This window comes from Panthera uncia, chromosome B4, assembly GCF_023721935.1.
Source record: "Panthera uncia isolate 11264 chromosome B4, Puncia_PCG_1.0, whole genome shotgun sequence".
Classification (NCBI taxonomy): Eukaryota; Metazoa; Chordata; class Mammalia; order Carnivora; family Felidae; genus Panthera; species Panthera uncia.
This window is the reverse complement of record NC_064809.1, coordinates 94637727-94660447: the sequence shown is the minus strand read 5'-3', so window position 1 is coordinate 94660447 and position 22721 is coordinate 94637727. Positions and strand designations below refer to the sequence as shown.

The 22721-nt window shown below is 35.5% G+C and overlaps 1 protein-coding gene across 1 annotated transcript in view; it reads right to left on the bottom strand.

The window, feature by feature from the left end:
* Nucleotides 1–18551: 18551 nt before the first annotated feature.
* Nucleotides 18552–22721, bottom strand: part of TRHDE (thyrotropin releasing hormone degrading enzyme) — a 383274-nt gene continuing 379104 nt past the window's right edge. The window contains exon 19 of the mRNA XM_049625985.1: nt 18552–21113. Coding sequence (XP_049481942.1) covers nt 20970–21113 — 144 coding nt within the window. The 3' untranslated portion in view covers nt 18552–20969. The remainder of the gene's footprint in view (nt 21114–22721) is intronic.

Below are 22721 nucleotides of genomic sequence, written 5' to 3'. Positions count from 1 at the left end.
ATTAATCTCTGCCTCTCCTTTGAAAAATAATCTGTGTTTAATGGCCACCTTATGTAATATGCAACAAGGCAGGACTCTCCCATACATTTCAAAAAGGGCAGCACAGAAATGTGTCAAGAGACTTACCTTCGCATCAAAATCCCATTTATTCAATTACCAATCTGGGGGATTTTAGAACCTTATTGTAACTTTTTTTCTCATAGTGACTCCAGGGATTAGAATTCTGAATCATTCTGCTATTTCTCAAGGTATTACCAACATCAGCAGAAAGATAAATGGCATTATAAATTAAAATAAAATATAAATTTTAAAATACATTTAAATCACTAAATGCATAGAGCAAGACAGTTCTTTGGTTCTCTCAAGGTATTAAGACATGACTGCAGCTTCTAACATTTACCAGACGTGGTAATGAATTCAGAAGGTAAGATTTTTTTTTTTGTATAAGCATCCTTCTGAGTTCTACCTGAACCAGAGTGGCTAGACTGAATAATTCATGATAAATTATCTATAAAATAAAAGTAACCAAAAATTAATATGTTAGAGAGGAGATAAAGAAGAAATTAATCTCTTTGGTGAATGAGTGAATGAATGAATAAATGACTATTGAAGTAATTGGTTTAGTTAGTTATTATTCCAATCTGTACTTTCCTCCCTTGTCCCTTCCCTGAAATTTCCAGAAAATAGTAAGACCACAAATACATAAAGGATAATCCTTCAGAAGTTAATGCACTTTCCTTACTTCTGTTTTTCAGTTCAGTGTATTGATCTTCTATGTATATTGAACTAATGTGAAAATTGGTGCTGATGTCAGGAAAATCTGAGTGTCAACCTTTCTTTTAATATTTCTTGAGTGTACACAAAACATCTATGAATGAAAGTTTCTTACTAGGAAAAAGAGGATAATAGTACTTACTATTCAGGAGTCTTGGGAGGATTAAATGATACAATGTATAGTAAAAGCTTAGTACATAGAATTAATTCAATTATGGATAATGTCCATTACAATGGGCCCCTCTAGGCTTCGTCTCCATTGCAAATTTAGAGTAAAATAATATCCTAGGTATCTGTCATCATAGTTCAGAAATATGACTACCAACCTTTCTTGAGTTCAATTCTTAAGAGTAATAAGATGCATTTGTTCTTGAATTACTCCTCATTCTTCTTTATCAAACCACACATGCATCAGCAAATCCTGCTCATTTAACCTTTTTGAAGTATCCTGGATCCAATACCTCCTTATTGAGACAGGGAAACCAAAGGGACTCAATGAGGGGGAAAGTTATTGTAGTTGTTTTTTCCTTTCCTTCTTATTTGGCTTCTATTCTCAGTAGGACCTGCACCCAGCCCCACTCTACACATGCCTCAAAATGAAAATAGTGTATGTCCTCTGTGTAAGGGTCACAGTTAATGATTTCTCTAGAATAGATAGTATCTAAAGAAAGACCAGATGACAATGACCAAATGAAGCTATCATACACATATTCCAGACCACCAACACTAGAAATATCAATGCCAAGACCCCTAGTTTTAGGAAATAAGGGACTTGTGATGAACACCTGGACCTTGTCCTTGTTCTGACCAGTTCCTGGATGCCTGAGAGGACATGTGCACGAGACCACATTGTCAATAAAAACTCCAGACCCCAAACAAAAATGAGACGTACTCCTTTCCTTTCTGAGTCTCCTGGAGACTCAGTCTACCTGTATCTGCTCTGTCTTCAATAAATTCTTTCATCTCCTGCAGACTCACATTTGATTTCCATACTGTGTGAATCAATGGACCCTCTTGGCTGGTCCTACAAGACCCCCTCTGGGTCCTTGGACCCAGCCTGCCAGCATCATCATGACCACCACTAATACCAATCTGGCTGTCACCATCATCTCTCACATGAATTGCCATGACCTCCTGTATTCATTTCTTAGGGCTTCCGTAAAAGATAGTGCCACAAGCTGAGTGGTTGAAAACAGCAGAAACTTATTCTCTCATGTTATAGAGGTTTAAATTCCTAAATTAAGGTGCCATCAGGGCCATACTCCATCTTTAGGAGAGGATCTAGATTCTTGCCTCTTCCGACCTTCTGGTGGTTGCTGGTATTCCTTGAATCATGCAACATAAGTCCGATATCTATCTCTGTCATCTTATGGCCTCCTCCTTATGTATGTCCAAATTAGCTTCTTCTTATAAAGACACCAGGCATTATATTAAACCATTCTAATCCAGTATGACTTCATTCTAACTTGATTAAATCTGCAAAGACTCTTTCCAAATTATATCATATTCATAGGTATCAGGGGTAGGGGGTAAGGACTTCAACATATCTTTTGTGGGGACACAATTCAACCCATAAGACTTCCTGCATTGTCTCTTTGCTTTACCTTTGACACCTTTAAACTATTTACCTAATCACAGCCAGGATGTTTCTCATGTCAGATCATGTCCCACCTTAGTTCAAACTCTCCAGTGTTGCTCTGTTTCTTTTGAAAAGAAAGAAAGAAGAAAGAAAGAAAGAAAGAAAGAAAAGAAAGAACTGAAAAAAGACAAAAAGATTCACCTTGGTCTCCCCATACCTGCCCATCTACACCCACTCTGGAGCCATTCCTCAATACTCCTCTCCCTGGGACTCATTCCATCCCAACTCCTGCCTCAGGGCCTTTACACATAGTATTCCATTTATATCATATATCATGATTCCACGTATGTCAAGGGAGCTCCCTTCAATTCCCATAGCTTCATGATATACACCCTTTCTTCCTTCAAATTTCTGCTGAAATATCATCTTAACAGAGACCTTTCCTGATAACCCCATAGAAATTAGTACTATACATTGATTAACATTAGTATACTGGTTTGTATTTCTTCATTGATAGCACTTGTCTCTAAAGGCCATATTATATATTTATGTGTCTAATATCCAGTTCTAACCACACATACACACACACAAACTAGAACGTAGGCTCCAAGAAAGCAGGGACTTTGTTTTATTTATTCCTGTACCTCTTGTGCCTAGAACGGTGTCCAACAAATTATAGAATATCCAAAAGTAAGGCAAGGAACTTTCCCATAGAAAGGCAAGTTGCATTTTTTGGAAATATGGTTGATTTTGACCAGTTTGACATTTTTCATCTAAGAAATTCATATCAGCATTGCTGATGACCTTATATATTTTTAGTTCTTTGAATTCCTTTGAATATCTTATAACATCTTACTAGTTCCCTCATTAATTATCTTTTAACAATATCCACATTGATAAGTTTTCTGGAAAGGAATGGGGATGTGAACTGAGTTTGACAGTGTAGATATGAACTGGAAGAGAAGGGGGCACAAGACATGCGGGGACTTTCAAGTGAAGAAAGCAACAGAGATTTATGTGTAGTAATCCCTGTTAACTCATAATTTTCAAAAAGGTAAAATCATGACTCTCATAAAAATCTAAAATGAACAAATCAATAATTTTATTTAGCTCATTAATGAATGTGGAAACTAGCAAAATGAAAACAAAAACAAAACGCAATAGAGTCTTAATTTTCATAAACCCAGCTCTCTGCTGCCACCAAGACTGTTTGCATTGCTATGGACAGGAAATACCATTGATGCATAATTTGAGTTGCATTGTCATCTGCCCTCTAAATGTCCATCTTTATCTCCATAAAAGTGCAAAATACACCAGCCAAAAACAATCAAAGATATACAATCCATAAAAAAAAAGAAATCCTAAAGAGTACCCTAGATAACATCCAGCATTCTTTTGAAAGGGCATCTAGTGATCCTTTCAAAAAATCTTTCAGGATTTTTCTAAAATTAGCAAGCAGGTTATGTTAAGTACAGAGGCTCACACGTTTCTGAGAGAGATGATTTGTTTAGTGAAATGAAGGGGTAGTCCGGCTGGTGAAAGATGTTATTACAAGACGAGTTGGGATTTTATGTAACAACTTATGAAAAATTACTCTAAATGAGCAGAGGAGTGACTTGAAAACACTTTGAAAAGAATCATTTTAGCAGAGATGTGTAGGAGGTGGAGGGGAGGCAGGGAGAAGAAAGGAAGCAAGGAGGTACACTTAAAAATGTTCTGTGGGAATTCATCCCCCACTTAGGCCTGGGCCATGCAAAACAACCCAGGTAAGATTGAAAGATCTCTGGGTTTGGGGATGGAGAAAATAACCAGTTGAATTGTTTAGGGGAGAGAAAGTTTCCTTGGAATTCTTTGGAAGATACATGATTGTGGAAGTCTTTATATTTTTATTTTATTACTATTTTTAATGTTTATTTTTGAGAGAGAGACATAGCGTGAGCGGACAAGGGACAGAGAAAGAGGGAGACAGAATCCAAAGCAGGCTCCAAACTCTGAGCTGTCAGCACAGAGCCCTATGCAGGGCTTGAATTCTCAGATCCTGATTTACTGACCTGAGCTGAAGTTGGACACTTAACCAACTGAGCCACCCAAGGCACACTGATATTTAAAAAATGTGCACATGTTAACATTTGACAGTTTATTTTTCTGCATGTCTATTACTCTCTGACAACATGCTAATAAGTTGACTTTTCTTTTGTATTCAAAATATTGCATTCACCTTTTATTTGAGCCTTGGACTTTGTGGTTTTCTTACCTAACACATTTTCTCCCTAAAATGTTTTCCTTCCCGATCATGTGAGAAAGGCATACATCTATAAAATATTCAAGTGTATCTACTCCACTTCTGTAAAAGTATTTGTGATATCCGTTCCATGATGGATGCAATTTAGATGTCAACTCTAGTGCAATTTATTAATATAATTTCACTAATACTTATTTAATACCTTATTTAAATACAGTATTGAATGATAATTAAAACTCCTACAATATTTACAACAAGCTTAGAGAACTCTATCCTCTTTCTGCAAGATTTTTCCCCCAGCTTTACTGAAATGTAATTGATATACAACATTGTGTAAGTTTAAGGTATACAAAATGATGATTTGATATGTGGATATATTGCAAAATGATTACAATAAGTCTATTTATGTGAGTTTTTTAATCAGTACTTCAATTATATTTTGTGTTTATGTGTTTTACTGGATTTTATCTGGTTTGCAAAAGAGAAGGAAAAGCATCATGTTTTTTCAATATTAGAAAACAAAACAAATCATTTGGGTCATTTAATCTACAGCAACACATGTTTAAAGTAGTTAGGTTACATCCTGACTTAAGGAAAACCAGAAACCAGGGAACACCCATCATAACTGCAGGTGAACTGAAGTTCAAGCCATGCCTCTGATCTCCAACTTGAGAATGCTTCTTTGTCCACTTGGATTTTATAGAAATTAAACAGTGGTATTTTAAGAAAATGCCCTTTTTGTAGCTTGACATATTCTAAACAAACATACACACTCTAAAAATGCACATCCAAAGTTAACCTTTTGAAAATTCAAACTGTACTGAGGACATCATAAATGATTCACCAGTGACAGACATATAGGTAATTTTTATGACCTGAGCCATGAATCATTCTTTAGTTCTTGATTCAAGTGACTACTTTTCACTATATTGAGCCATGAGCTTCAAAAATAAACCTTCTGCTGATAAGGAGATTTACAGAGAACAAAAAAAGCCTGAGTCAACTATTTATCTGGGACCAAATTCTGTGAACTAAGCTTAGTTCAAGCAAGAGGTTTTCTAAGCAGTTCATTTATTTTAATATGGTACAAGCACTTTGGACTTATACTGTAGCTTATGTTCACAGTGCACTGACAGAAGAGGAGGGGAAAGGCCTGGAGGTAACATTTCATGCATTCTTAGAGATAAGAATTGAGCACCTGCTTGAAGCAAAGCTCCATGCCAGATGCTCCAGAGATACACAGGTCTAGTCTGCAAGAAGCTTATCCCTATTATAGAGGGAATAAAACAAGTGCACAGATCATTATGTTATGACAAATTATAATATAAGATAGAATATTATAAATATTGTAGGAAGAATACAAATGTAAACTTTTTTAGAAATTACAAAGACAGATAAAGTACACTGGTTTTCTAGGGGAATGAAAAAGACTTCATGGTATTTGAATAGAATGGTGTTTCTCAAACACTTGCATGCATGAAAGATGCCTGTGGAGCTTGTTGAAATCTAGATTTCTGGACCATCCCTTGAGTTTCCGATTTATGCAGTTGGTCTGCATTTCTAACCAGCACCCCGGGGGACTGTGATAGAAATGGGCCAAGTAGTGGTTGTAGTAACACATGGTTAGAGCCTTAAAAGATAAATAGCATTGAGAAGGCCATGATGAAAGGAGAAAGTATTCACATTAAAGGAATGATAGAATAAATAAGGAGATAGAAAGGTTTGATGTACTATCTGATCTCTGTGGGGGATCAGAATGCTTTCTCCCACTCCAATTAACCTATTAAAATAACAATGGTTTTTGATGAGCAGTTCTAGAAAATAGAGAGACTTGGAGTTCAGCGCTAAAATGGATTTACTATCACCATCCCAAAAGCAACCCTAAATTGCCCAAAAGTTGATGAAGAGTATGCAAAGTATCAGTAAGAGGTCTCCACATGGTTAGGTGAGCTCATTTAAACAGCTACAGAACTCTTAAAGGAAAGGTATTACAAAGCATTCACGAGGGAGGTCAGCAAAGTTATGAACTCTTTTTGGAACAGCATGCGGATACTGGTTTTCCTTTGGGTGTGCTCTGAGTAACTGCTCTATTTTGCTGGTGCCAGGCTGGCTCAACTTGTCCCTACAATCAATGGCCAGTATTCATAAACATGTGCCAACGATTGTCATAGTAGCACAACTGTGCTATTCCCATGGCCAACGGCCAGTGATCGGGAGTTTCCTATGTCCTGTGACTTTGAAGTCTTTTTGTTTGTTTTAATGTTTACTTATTTTTGAGAGAGAAAGAGAGAAGAGTGTGAGCAGGGGAGGGGCAGAGAAAGGGAGACATAAAATCCAAAGCAGGCTCCAGGCTCTGAGCTGTCAGCAGGGAGCCTGACGTGGGGCTCGAACTCACAAACCAGGAGATCGTGACGTGAGCCAAAGTCGGACGCTTAACCTACCAAGCCGCCCAGACACCCCTATGTCCTGTGTCTTTGGACATAAGCTCAGATTCCTTTATTCACATTTTACTCTCACATTCCTAATTTACATATTGTCTGCCCTCACACAACATTCTGCTGGAGAAAATGTTTGTTCACAAAGTGGGGAGTTCCCCAGGTGAAATCTGTAACTGCTCCCCCCACCCCATAGAGGGCAAGGGGAGACTGGAGGAAAAGGCAGGTCACTCCGGAATTAGCCGGGGAACTTACTTCCATGGCTTGTCTTGGGCAACTGGAAGACAAGGAGATTTCCACACCAGCCAGCCAAAATCCTCAAAGTTTATAGAGACCTTCACCAGGTTCAGTACCGTATTCAGTCCAGATGGTCTCAAAAGGCTGCATCCTTGAAACAGCTCCTAGTGTGAGAATGCGACGGGGGCATGCATTCCAAGGACAGAAGAGAAGGTGGGAAGCTTCTGATTGCCTGGGTTCAACTTGCAGGTCAACCAGCAGTCCCGTCCTCTCCATGACCTCCTCCAAAAGAAAAGCAATCTAGTATTCCTTATCTGTATTGGCATATGGCTAAAGCAGTAGAGGTGGGAGCTAGGACTGGAGGAAAAACATTGTATGACTGTTTTTCCTCAAGCTCCAGCCCCACCCTCCACTAGGGTTCCTTTTTTTCAGTGCAATCATGATCTTGCAAGGAATTCCAAAGTTATAAATGGCATCATCTTCTTGGGTAGATTTATGTTTTGTGGTAATAAGGTAATACTGTGAATGTTTTCTATATGAAGATAATTTTAGAAGGCAGCATGCATGCAAAGTCAAGTGTACGTCAAGTTGAGGGAATATTAAATGGAAAATGCTCTTTTTTACCACGGAATCTTCATTAACGGTGGGAACTTCTCTTTACGGAAACAATATGGACACTTCAAAAAAAATTGTACTTCTTGGTTAGTTCAGTTCCTCAACTAAAATTTCTTTTTCCCTTGTGCATTTTGCAACCTTTTGGCAGCTTTATTGTTGAAAATCCAAGGTACATTCATAATTGCACCACAGTAACAGGCATTTATCATTGGCAAAGGTTCCCTACTGTAAATGAATTACTGTAATAGATGTGTCATGAAATAGCATCTTATTATCCCCCTCTTCTTCTACTTTCTCCACCAAGCAGGTCAAAGTCGATAACAAGTGTTACTCTAAAGTGATATTTTTGAGCAAATTAAAGGAATGGAGTGAGCTTTAAAGCTTTAGCTTTGCAATATTTTAAAATGATCAACACTTTTTATTCTAGTTCTGCTTCTAAATCCCCCAAAGCATTTCTTGCTCTGTGCTGTTTTTGCTCATACTGGAAAGCCATTGGTTTCTATACTGGCACTTAGGTTGTTCTCAATCAAGAAAATGTGATTGAGAATTTATTATATTTGAAGTTGCTGTCAAGAAATGGAAAAAGATATTATCTCTACCTTTGCAGAATGTATAATCTAGTTGGGAAATAAAACATATTGATATAAACTATCAAAGAAGTGTGAAATGGATGGTATAATCAGTAAGGACTATACGCACTAAAAAAAGAGAATCTATTCAGAGTAGAGAGATTTCAAACTGACCCCCCCCAAATTTAACTGTGAATAAATCAATGTCTAATGTAAATTATAAGATTTCTAATTAGTTTTACTTAAGTTAGTTAGAAGACATTGAGAAAGAATAAAATCCACCCTATTTCTCTTCAAAAAACTTTTGTAAGATATGAGAGTGAAAACACTTCTTGGCTATGCAGTATGTTGATAGCTGCCATTTCGATGTATCTAAAGTAAGAAAAGTGAGCCTGGGTGGCTCAGTTGGTTAAGTGTCCAACTTCGGCTCAGGTCATGATCTCACGGTGCATGGGTTCGAGCTCGCGACAGGCTCTGTGCTGACAGCTCAGAGCCTTTAGCCTGCTTGGGATTCTGTGTCTCCCTCTCTCTCTCTGCCCCTCCCCAGCTCACACTCTGTCTCTGTCTCTGTCTCTCTCTCAAAAATAAACATTAAAAAATAAAGTAGGAAAAATGAAGTTATCAGTAACATGGTAACATGATACTTTGTCATCTTTCATGAACCCCTAGAGGAGGTAGTGCATAGTCTATTAGCAGAGAAGTTCTGCCCAAATAAGTCTTACAAAAATATAGACTAACCACTCGATCTACACATCTAATCAAGTGAGATACTGTTAAGTATCAGATCTGCTGGCCCAATGATTTCTGGTGAAAAAAAATTCCCATCTCATGATTTAAAAAGGGATAAAGTTGACATGCTCCTCAAATATAGAGAGAAGTTATCCATTGTATTGACAAGGTCAGAATCCCCAAGTCTCACACGACAAAGTTTAAGAATAAAAATATTATATTTACATGAGATTTGGCTTACCAGTATTCATACTTTGGGCCACTAATTAACCAAGAGCAATGTAGATCCAGTTATCTTTTCAAGGAAACTGCAAATTCAGGCATGACTAGAAGTATCATACTTGATACATGGCACATGATATTCTGCTTGATACTTGCAATTTGGCCAATCTGTACAAGGTCTATATTACAAATCAAACTCTCAGGTGATGATCAGTATTACAGTAAGATAAACATCTATAGTCAAAGCAAATGAAATGTTTACACACAAAATACAGACAAAAGCATTTGCCATCACTCAAATTATTCAAGTAACAAGAATGACTAGAAACTTGACACACAGGGACCCTTATTTTATTTTTTTTATATATTTTAAAGTTTATTTATTTATTTTTGAGAAATACAGATATAGAAACAGAGAGAGAGAGGGAGAGAGATAATCCCAAGTAGGCTCCATACTGTCAGCTCAGAGCTCGACATGGGGCTCAAACTTATGAAACCGTGAGAACATGACCTGAACCAAAACCAAGAGTCAGACACTGAACAGACTGAGCCACCCAGATGCCCCTTCAGAGACTCTTATCTTAAAATGAATTTATAACAAACACACAGATGCTCATCTATACCTTTAACATTAGAGTTCTTATATTTTGTTACTAACCAGAAAAGTAAATGTGATTTTTTTTTTCTGGTTCCATTTATCCAAAGTTAGGTTTCGGTATTTCTTTTTGCCCTCAAGAGAATACCAGTTTCTATGTATCCAGAATCTTGACAGTTCTAGAAACTCATGTCACTTTCTATTGAACCAAAAGTAATAATATCCCATTTCAGTCTAAATCTGTCTTCTAAATCACCAGGTACTTTTTCATATGCAACAAGATGAGAATTTTTAAACTAGCAAATTGAATAAATTGAGTCTAAAAGATTGGAAAATGATTTTAATATGTAATGTGGGACTGTAATTTCAATTTTTTTTTCTATGTGGAAATATGCTTGGTTAAAGTTTTCTTCCTCTGCTCTTAACTCTCCTCACCTTCCCTCTCCATCTACAACACACACACACACACACACACACGCACACATACACACACACTTAAAACATCTAAACTGTGGGATGCCTGAGTGGCTCAGTGGTTACATGCCTGACTTCAGCTTAGGTCATGATCTCCTGGTTTGTGAGTTCAAGACCCCCATCAGCCTCCCTGCTGTCAGCATGGAGCCTGCTTTGAATACTGTGTCTCGTTCTCTTTCTGTCCCTTCCCATCTCTCTCTCTTTCTCAAAAAGAAACATCAAAACATCTATACTTGTGTTTCTTACATGAAACATTCCATTTATCTCAATTATTTTCACTCAAATATCAGTGGAAAATGCTGAGGTCATCCAAGCACTGGAACACCATGCTTGTATAATATGTTGGTGCTGCACTTAAACTGCCTGTGGGTCCCTGGATGCTTGCTACATCTTTGTAATACCTCTGTCTCCTGAAGTCCACCACCATCTTAAAGGTAGCAAGACTGCTTTCCAGTCCCTTTTTGTGCTGAATTTTGGTGTGTGTCTACCTAGTAATGTTGAATAGAAGCCATTCCTATTAAAATTTTAGCTTTAGGATTTCTACACAGATCTATGCTCATTAACAGTTCCCTCTATTACTTTACTTGGCAGACAGTTGGAATTCTTGGGTAGACCTGAATTTGTCAAAAACTGTCTCAGTGAAGTTAGTCATCATACAAGTTTTGATGACTTAATAAAAAGCTACTAATTTAGAAGGACTTACTCAACACCAAAATTTTCTTTCTGCATGTAAATTGGCTCAATATTAAATCACATTAGGACAATTACATACAGGGTAAACGATGGAGAAGAAAAAAATAACAAAAGTGGAGACACAGGGGATTAGGGTGCTTTTTTGTCAGATATGACTCAAGAGTTCTCCAATTAATTCGGCCTCTACTAGCTTGCTAAAATGTTCCAGAGGTGGCAATGTTTCCAGTTCCCTTTTCAGTGAAAAAATGAATTCTCTAATTAGCCAGAGATTTTAAGAAAGGAAAGCAAAATTTAACAACCCAAGGGAGGCCAAGAACTAAAGAACTGACGAATGAGCACAGAGTCAGGAGCACAACCAAGCAGTTTCAATGTGCCCAGATGCCCTTTGGGCCTTGTTTGACAATCCCAAGAACACATGTCACCTTCTATTATGCACACAGATATGGTAACAGCTCAAAACTTTTACTATTCTTTTTGCAATGTCAAGTGAAAATATAGCATCTATTTCTGAAGAAGGCTCGGTGCTCAGCTGGCAGGTTGCAAAAAGAGAGAGAAAGAAGGGGGGAGTAAAAGAAACTGGAGAAGAACTAGTAAAGAGAATATTTCAGATGATAACCATTTATAATAATAGTTTATGGTAAGTTTATTTCCCTGATGTAACAATTTTAACCTGGGTGTCAAGCCTTCACTCCAATTTCAGGCACTTGCAAAATGAGCAGCAGGAAACAATTGTTCTATTCAGAAGGGCAAAGATACAGTCATTTTATGGAAAGTCCTGACAATGGGCCCTTTCTTCACTTTAAAGCAAAATAAAAGTTGAGAAATTGTTATTGTAATAGTAGATGTGGGTATAGTCATACTCATTAGGACTATAGAGAAAAGGATGTAAGACAAAGTGGGTGACAGGAGAATGTCAGTGTCAGAACACAGGGAAAAAGAGACATCTACGTGGATGGCATGGAACCACTCAGCTTACTGCACCGTGGCAGTGACACCTTATGGCAGTAAAATCAGTTGTTCAGACTTACTATTTGCTTCTGGTAAGCTAATTGAGAACACATCTTTTGACTTAGTATTTGGTGAAGAATGTCAAACAATAAGAAGAACCTCTTAGATTTCTAAAAATAGGTACTTTGGGTAACATCCTATAATTAGTGCTTAAGCAACTTAATGTTGCATTTGATATCTATCTGCCGCCCAGAGGTTCTTAACCATGACTATGTATTAGAATCATCTGGAGACTTTTAAAAATGCTGACGCAGATACCCCATGCTAGAGATTCTTTTTAATTGGGTTGAAGTATGGCCCAGGCACCAGTATGTTTCAAAAGCTATCCGGGTGACTTTATTATAAAGTCAGGTAGAGAACCACTGTGCCAAGCCAGAGTTTCTTAAGCCATGATCTAGATGAATTGCATCCACTGGAATCACCTACAATCTTTACTCAAAATGTGGATGACTACATTGCACCTATCAACCTACTAAGATAGAATCTCTAAGGTTGGAAGTCCAGGAAGAATAGCTGTTTTCTGGTTTTGGGGTGTGTGTGTTTGTTTTGGTCTACAGTCATACCACCCTGAATGCTTTTGATCTCATCAGAATTCCTTCTTCAGTTTCCTAATGATTCTTAGAGAAAATTCCTGAAGAGTCTGTAGAACTTGATCCATTTGACAGGCTCTTCAGGTAAAGATGGCACCCATCTACTACTTCCCCAGTTGATATTTTACAATAACCATTTTCTGATTTATATGATTGTTCTGTAGTACAGTTTTCATTGGGGTAGAGAAATGCACTATATGTGATATGTATGTATGTATGTATGATACAGACATGGAGAGATATCATATATCTCTATCTGTGTGAATCAGGTATATGCATCTATAGACCTCCAGTACAAGTGTATATATATACATGTAGACACTGGCTATAATACAAATAGGAATAGTCTTGATTATGCCTTTAAGGGCCTTCCATTTCTTATTCTCATTCCCATGGCAGAGGAGGATTTCCTATGGCTGTATAAAGTATTATGGATAAGGCTCAAATGGGTGGCTACGCAGAGTCAAATTTCACACTCTCTGCACAACCCATAGAAACAGAAAAACCCAGAGACATTGGAAAAATATTTTTTGAGTACTTCATATGAGCCCTGATTATATATATTTTATAGTCCTGTTGTTATTAAAAACAATTCTTGAAATTCAAGGATCCTGACAGGCTTTCCAATGTGGAAAACCTATTAAAAAGCAATTTGAAATGCATTGCAGGTGAAATCACTTTTACCAAAGTGAAGATCATTTAATTTATTCTAAAGGCATATAATTGGAAAAAAAGACCAAATAGGTATTTTTTTCTTTTTACAATATTGTATAAATACATACTTCTTTATTCTAGCTTGAGTATGTGCATAGTTTTGGAAAAGTCCATGTCAGAAAAGAAAGTGACTTTTTTCTTTTTTCATGGACCTCTACAATATGTATAGTCTGAATTTTAAAAATGGGTTCTTAAGTGAAAACAGAAGAATAAAAAAGCAGAAGGTATTATTTATCTTGGCCTTGCCTACACATGTCAGAAAATTAAGACAGTGATGAATTACACATTACTGTACAAAATTTTATTGTCAGAGGCAAAATTCAAATTTGTTCTGTTTAAAATACAGAAGACAAATTTTCTCATTTAGAAAAATCCATTTTGTTAGTGCTTGGTTATATCGGAATAAAAACTTCATGTTGAATACATACTGATTCAATTTTTAATGAATAATTTTAAAGTCATACCATAGAAAACATTTATCTGCTAAACTAACACAAATTTACTTATTTGGTAAATGCTCTAGTAACTTGTATTTACTAAAGGAACAGTTACTGTTTCATTTCTAAATCATAAAATATTGGAAAGAAAGAAAGAGTTTCCTTTTGGCGTATTTTATATAAGTTTGTCCATTTGGGCAATGGCTTTATGAAAACGAACTTTGTTGCTGAATTAATTCAAGTTTATTAGAAATAGCCCACATACTATTTTTAAAAGATTATCTGGTGAATTCAGTTGTATCCAGTAGCCACTTATGAAAGCTCAAAGGCAGAATGTCTCGTCTTGCTCCAAGTAACTGGACAGTGTGTTTCATAAGCTTCATAGAACTAATGTGTTTCATTTTATAGTCTGAATTTGTTTTCAATGACTATCAAAATGTAAAGGGACTAAAATATAGCAAATGAAAATGGCAAGTATATTCATACATGACAATGTGCAGGTAGCATTTAAAAAGGTAATTTGAGATTACTATTAAACCATAGTTTAGAAGGTAGAATACATTTGATGAGGAATTCATTTGAAAAATATTTCGTACTTGAGAAGTGACAGATAATAAACTTATTTTAAATAAAAATGAATAAAGAAAAATTAATAATGAATGTTCTCACCCAGTAGGTCTTAGGTTATGTGAAGGTGGGAACAGAACAGTGTCCAAGAACAAACGTAATATTGTGAACCTAGTAGGGGTTAAAAGGACAGCAACCGAATGATTAAGTTGGAAGACAAATGCACTGCACATTCAAGGCAGATGTTCTTTACTGTAATATCTGCTATAAAACATTTCACTCTCTCATTTACTTACATGACACAATAAAAATGTGTGCGATTAGAAGTAAGTTGACCTGTGCAGAGCTAGGTCAAAGCAGTTATCTTAAAGTGTATCCACGCACAGCAGGCCAATGGAAAAGGTAACTTGAAGTAAATTCAGCAGCTGCAGTCCATCTACACAGTACCAGGCAGAAAGAGAGAAATAGTTCCCTGATCACTAAGCAAAGACTTCTGGCTAGACTAATAGGTCACCTCTACAAGCAGGACAGAGGTTTAACCTTATCTTTGGGTCCACTGGTAAAGAGCTTTTCAATCCATCCTCCCTTTGTACTTATTTTTCAAGGCTCGTTGTTTGCATTATCTAATTATCTGTTATAGCTTAAAACCCTGGGCGCCTCGGTGGGTCATTTGGTTGAGCGTCTGACTCTTGGTTCCAGCTTGGGTCATGATCTCATGGTTCCTGAGATTGAATCCAGGGTCACGTTCTGTACTGACAGCATAAAGCCTGCTTGGGATTTTCTCTCTCTCTGTCTCTGCCCCTACCCACTCATTCCCCCACCCCTCTCAAAATAAATTTTAAAAAAACTCACTATGCAACACACTAATGTAAAGTGTTTTGATGAAAACTTTTATAGGCCATATGAAGTAACTTTGTTAAGAAACGAGGGTCAACCCAGAATGCATTAACATTTTTTTCTCAATTTAGTCAATGACAATGAAAAAGTAAGCAGTATTCAAATTGTCTATAGAGACTGGTCTGTATGGATAATCATTATGTTTCCATGCATGTAGGAGGCAGATTAATGACTGATTTGAGCCATGTAAGGCTTGGTTTGCAGGGTTTTGAATCCCACCTAATACCTATCACCAGTTATATAAACTGATCCCAACCCTTAACCGTCTCCCCATTGATAAGTTGGAACTAATGATATTTCAGTTTAGATGAGATGATGTCTATAAAGTGCCTGGCATTTCATAGACACTCAAATTTTTGTTCTTTTCCTATATTTTACCTTATTTAACATTAATAACATTAATATAGCACACAAAAAATTTCAGAAAAAATAAAAGATTGGATTTTCCTTTTTTCTTAGTGCATTAGTACATGAACTGGGAATGTGCAAAAGGTAGGCATCTTCAATGTCCTATCCTTAAATTACTAAATATTCAAAATAAAATCCCTTAATGTCCTATGTTTCCAAAATCTGAATAAAATCATACTGCCTGCTAATAGGGCCATTTGTGAAAAACTTATCTTAAAAATAAAATGCAGGGGCGCTTGAGTGGCTCAGCCAGTTGAGCATCTGAATCTTGTTTCGGGTCAGGTTGTGGTCCCATGGTTGTGGAATCAAGCCCTGTTTGGGCTCTGTCCTGAGCGTGAAGCCTGCTTGAGATTCTCTCTCTCCCTATGTTCCTCTCCCCTCCCCTTCTAAAAATAAATAAATAAATAAATAAATAAATAAAACAAAATGCATATATTTATACATATGCAGTATACTTAAAATTAGGACATATTTTCACCAACTGCTTATTCTTAATACTTAAGACTGTTTAAAAATTTTTTAAACTTTGAAATAAAATTTTATAAAATCAAATTGAAAATAAAAGCCTCTGGAGTTCCCTTTTGTTAGTATTTTCCTGAATAGAAACTACAATAAATGAAATATTTTAATAAAAATTCCTTATTACTTCAAAGCAATAGAACTAAAGGTTACTCTTATTAAACTAAAATTTAAAATTCTAGAATATTTTATAAGAACATTTCTGTACTCAAAAGTTCCCACATACTAATTTGAACAAATACATTATTGCCTCTGATAAGAATTGTTGAACCTGCTTTCAAGAATATATGATTAACTTAAAATTAACACATTGTGAATATACCAATAGTATGTTAAAAGCATTTTTAAAAACTTGAACTACTTTTCTAGGGTAAACATTCTTCCTGTAACCTACTGATATTATTAAATTGCTCAAATAACTTTTCTTAAAGATAAATTCTATCCCAATTGATATCCTAATTATGAAGTTTAAACCATGTAGTTTTATTATATTTTCTAAACATTACACATTTTCTGTAAAACACAACTAAGTGCTGTAAACCAAACATTGAGAAGTACCCTAAAAGTTTTGAAAACTAGTGTACAAAAATACTTGCATTATCTATATCTAAAAATAATTTAGTTTTTCTTCGATAGAATGTAATTATATTTCATGTTTGCTCTTATTCTGATTGGTTCATGATTTATGTTTGTTTCATTTATTGTAATGTGAATTCTGCTCTTCCCTCCTTTCCCTTCACAAAGTGCTTTGTGAAATAAAATGTGTTCAATAAATATTTAATTAAATTGAATTTTGTCCTATATAATTAGCAGTGTCAAATGATAACAACCTGGCCATGACTTCAAGTAAAAGAAGAAAACAAAACAGGTGTAGGAATCTTAATTTCTCATTCTATAAACTTTTACTACTCCTTTCACATGTATATGTGGTTACCTCATGGTCATCCTGAGAATAATGGAGGTATTTTAGGTCTTCAATTTCTTAGAAAAAAAATCCTTAAAATTCTAATAGCCAGTAGATTTTAATTAAATATATCATTGTAAACTTCTTTAGGAATTCCTTTTCTGCATCTAATCCAAGACTGCAGTGGCACAAACACTGTTTTTTCACAATTCAGTCTGCATAGATTTATAAACATTTTACCGAATATTATTTTCACTGATTTAGATGGAAACCATTTTATCTGTGGTCTGACCATCTGTTACTACAGATAGAGCCTTTCAGAGAAATATGTGTAAAAATAAAGCAAATTATCACCATTTTAAAGTCATATTTAAACAGTAGTCACTGAAAGATAATAAAAGGAAACTATAATCAATGAACCATATTTTTGTAACAATATTGGGCTGCTTGTATGGACTAAAGTGAACTGCTGATGAATATTTCACCCAGTTGTTTGAATCATGCAAATTAGAAACACAGACTTTGAAAAATAATATAATTACTGTAGACATATTTCGTCACATATTTTAATGCTGCTTCTGGTATTAGGAAAATCTCCAGCTAATGCAACGGATAGAAGTATTTCAAAAATGCCTTTCTAGTTTAGTGGTAGGAAGGTTTCACTGAAAGCCCAAGGTTACTGTGCCTGTTCCCCAAATAACAACTGTATCATTTTAAATGGTTCACATTTCTACTCTGAACCTCAGTTTTCTCATCAGACTATCAGGGCTAACATAAGTTATTATGTTTTTGAAAAGAGCCAAATTAAACAGCATGTGTAAAGCTCTTTGAAAATGAAATTCAATTTATAAATACATTCTAATCTGAATAAGCTTGTAAGATATTAAAGTTATATTTGTAAACAGTACTGCCACAAAAAGCCCAGTCCTATAATATAAATTATCTTAGAGATAATATAAACCAAAGTCAGTTTAAACCGCAGTTAAAATCTGGTTATTGAAACTCAGGAATAAGCCTACAATTGTAGATAGTAACCTTAGAGGTTGTGCTTCTCTACTTTTTTTTTTCATCTTAAAGATTTTAAGAAAATCTTAAGGAAAAATGTGTAAAAATGGGGAAAAGTTTTTATTTACAAGTTAGTTAGTGATATTTAATATTCAGTATGGTAAATAATTTAGTCCTGTCTAATTGGAACCAAATTTTGCTGTGGTACATATATTGGCACAGTAATATGGTAAGCCTAAGTACTGAACACTTTCAACAGTTTGTTATTTCATGCATATATAGGATTTGTAAAGCATACAAAGAAGAGAAAAAAGATAAAAACTCTATGTAGAAAATAGAATTTTATAACTACATTTTACAGAATATTCCAAGAGATATCATTGGTCATTTTATTATTTTGAAAATATTACTTATTTAAACAACTAAAAAACGTTAAAGCCTGATATAATCTTCAACATTGGAAAGGACAAATTATTGAAAAATATGTAGAACAGAAATCCCATCTCAATGCCATTGATACTATTATACCGTTTAACAAACATTCTATGAGGTATTGAACATTGCACATAATTTACACATTTAGGATTTGACATTGTAGCGAAACCAGTTGTTCAAGGCCACTAAAATACTGAAAGAGGATTGAGATTATTAACAGTGGGGAGGAAAAAGAACTATAAAAGCCTTTCTAACTCAAATCTGGAAATATGATTTCGCTCAAAAGAATGTCACAACTAAGAATTTTCAATAATTCATGACACAAAATAAGACGTCCACCTCTAATTTTTTATCTATTTATCTCTATTACATGAATCCAATGCTCATACAGTACATGTTTTGGACCCTTACGGCAGTGTGATATTTATTGTTGTCATGTCTCAGAACTTGTCCCTTATGGAGTTTACATATGTGTAAGTACTAGTTAAATTACATGACTTCTGATAGGTGGGACGACTTTTAGATTTAATGCTAAGTATTACTATGTCTCACTAAATCCACATATTGTATTTAAAATTCACGTGTTTTAATTGAATGAAGTGCTGAAAAATTTAGGTATGAGTAATAGATATTAATTGCTAAAAAGCTAAAATTCAATTTTAGGTGATACTTGCTCAATGGATTAGGAAATTGCTACTTTTTATTAAACTCAAAATAAATCTATGACTCTGGTTTTAAAACACCTATTTTTTTTTTTCCCAGTGTTCAGTGACGATTAGAACAGCTCTTTCTCGATAATTTGCAAGGAGACGTGGAAGAGTGGAGAACCTCAGGAAAATAGAAAGCGGTCCACAAACTTTTAGCTTAGGTCCAGTAGTTGTGCTGGTATTTTATAACGGCCAACTTAAAATATGTTCATTTTGGAGCATCTAAGCAACGTTTGGAGAGCTGGCCTACTGGGTGAGAATGCCATGTAAAATAAGCACTTGTGTTACATAACACACAGCCATGAGAAGGGCTACTTAAAATTCCCTGGCGGAAGACAGCTGTCAATGCCAAAGGAAGAGCTTTGCTCAAGGAAAGTGACTTTCATCGGAACAGACGGCACAACTGGCATCAAAAGTCATTAAATGGTATCAGACGTACTTGAGGTGCGGTCACTTAACGGAGGATTAGATCGACACAGACACAAAGACCAACACACACGAGAGAATTTTCAACCCTCTGGACAACCCAACATGAGATGGAAAAACAAACAAGATGGAAAAGAAACACCTTCTCAGCGCTGAGAATTCTTAAGTGTGCACAATTGTTTGATGCAATGGGAAGTTTGACCAAAATGATGACAGAATCCATATTTAGGATACGAGGCTGCCACTTTAAAGAATTAGAAGAGTGTTTATACATAAATTTTGTTTGAATTCATTTTCACGTAGTAGAATAGACCACTGTTCAGGAAGTAGATGAAAAAATCTATAACAGTTGAGAAATTTAGTCAGGAAATTGTCATGAAGAATAGCGTTGAGATATATTCTTTTAAGCTTTTTCAAAGTTTGCATAAGTTTATAAAAAGAGATAAAGTTTCTTTGAAGAGATCCTTTGCACAAGTGCAGTGTGCAACATACTATATACATACAGGGTTTCCCTATGTACATATACATATGCATACACTATCTATATGCCTTTTTAAACGTATACACAGCTTTAACTCGAAGAAAATGAGTTAGTAACACAGGAATCATTGCAAGACAATCCAAGTGCTGAAATAAGTGACACTGATCACTTCAAGGGCTGTTTTACCTCTCACATCGCCCAGGACTAAGAATATAATTCCTTTTTAGTTTTTCTTTCATCGCAACACTGATTGTCATAGATAATCTTTGTGCTTTTGTATAATGCCCATCCTGGATGTAACAGATATTCACGTACAACATTGGACATTTTAAATAAGCATGCTGAACACAGGCAGGACCACACAACCATGCACAAAATATTCTGAATATGTTTTTCCAAACTGACTGTAACATCAACATGCGCCACTATCATATTTGGTCCTGTACAGCAAGGAATGTACAGCTGAAGCAATCATGGCTAGTTTCACTTGCAAGAGTTTCTTTAGAGAAGAACACCCAGTAGAGAAACAAAACGGAATGAATGAAACAAACAAAAAATCCCCCAAAACCAAAAATTAAAAAAAAAAAAAAGTCCTCCCACACGTTAACACTGAAAATCTGGCCATTTTCCACATAGCACATTTTCCTCATTCCATATAAAGCAGTTTTCTCCCAAAATTCTGAGTTGAATTGTTTATAATAGAGCTACTAGTGTCTCAGAGCTTTTCCCAACCACTGGAAGAGCTCATCCTGATAGAGCATTTTCCAGCGCACATTGGCTTCAACGGTCTCCACAGCTCTCAAGAAAGAGGCAGCAGCTACTCCATCGTAATTCTTCATGAAGTTCTTCAGCTGAAAAGAAACATTTTAGAGTAGTAAACATACATGTCTCAGAGAAACTCATGGCCAACATATATAAACAAGATCGTATGTGGAACAAAGTGCCACCACGCCTACAGAAGGCCTACCTAATACGTGAAGCAATCTTACTAACAAAATGAAATATAAGAATTGCATCCATTAGGTGTGAGGTAGTTTCTTTTGGAACTGGAAGGAAAAAAGAGTGGACATTACAGTTCAAAGAGCTCTGAATTCAGCTTCTTGTTTCATAGACAAATATTAAAAGAGATGTGTTTATATTTTCATATATGTTGAGGGGATTGTGGCAAAGGCTAGTTTTAATTATGAATCATATCCAAGGTACAAAGTAGCCTTAAAAACTGAATATGAGGGTTAAAGTTCACTCTTTGTTGGTAGAGATAAAACTATTCCTTATTTTCCCCCAAATAAACAGTGTAAGGGCTTGACATTATCTTTGGTGGCAAGGGATTACCAGTTATCAGCTAGTGGAAAAAACTAATGATGCTATATGAAAACTGGACGGTTAATGACATTGCAATCACCTGAGTAACTCAACTTAGAAGGAATGAAGCAAGAATGTGGACTCATTTAGCTAGAGACGTTGAGCATTTAATTAAAATGTTATAATTTTAAAATGCATTGTTCTTCTTTTCATGGAAAGATTTTCTCTAGAGAGTTCACATATTCTGGGGATGTTTAGGGATTTTATTTCAAGATTAAGTACTAGCAGTTTTTCTTTCTGATTGATATATCTTAAAAAACTGGCAACCAACCAACAATCGCAATGCTAATAGGCGAATGTGAAAAATCAACTTGCAGCACAGAAACATTATGTGGTGTAATTAGTGTGGGGTGTGATTCATCACATGGTGGGTGCCACATGGAAGATATGCCAGGAGGGAAATGTAGTGCATCAAGATTGACTCAGGGACAGGGAGACATGGGGTGGGGAGGATGCAATTAAAATGGACTTTTTAATATCTTTCTGCGTTAATCTAGAAAGTGGTTCGCTGGTAGTTTGGTTTGTTTATGACAGCATTACTTTGATTACCTGATACGATGGGTTTTCTCAAAGTTTATCCTCTACTTTCCTACAAAGCCTTGTGCCCCTGCAGCATTAGCAGTAGGTAGCCATATCTCAGAGCTATGTCCTTTATAAGACTTCACAATCACTATGCTTTTATAACCAACATGTAAAATATCCAACATATAACAAAGATTTGTTGATGCTACCCTTAAAACTGATTTGACATTTTACCAAATTTACACATACTAAGCAGAAGAAGGGAAGACATTGGAATTCATTGAATATCTTCTATATATATATATATATGCCTGTAACACGCTCACACATATCTTCAAAGGAAGTTGAATATAAACATTTGAATCATATTTTTAAACTTTAACTGATTAATCCAATAATTCATTTGTATTGATGTGTTTGGACTCATTCAGTCAATATTTCTAAAGCAACAAATAATACATCATGGTCTGTTTTGAATTATATTTTATTATAAAAATATGTATATTGCCATGCATATTACATATTTATATTACAGTGGTATTATTTACGTAGTATATGTCAATCAGGAAAAAAAT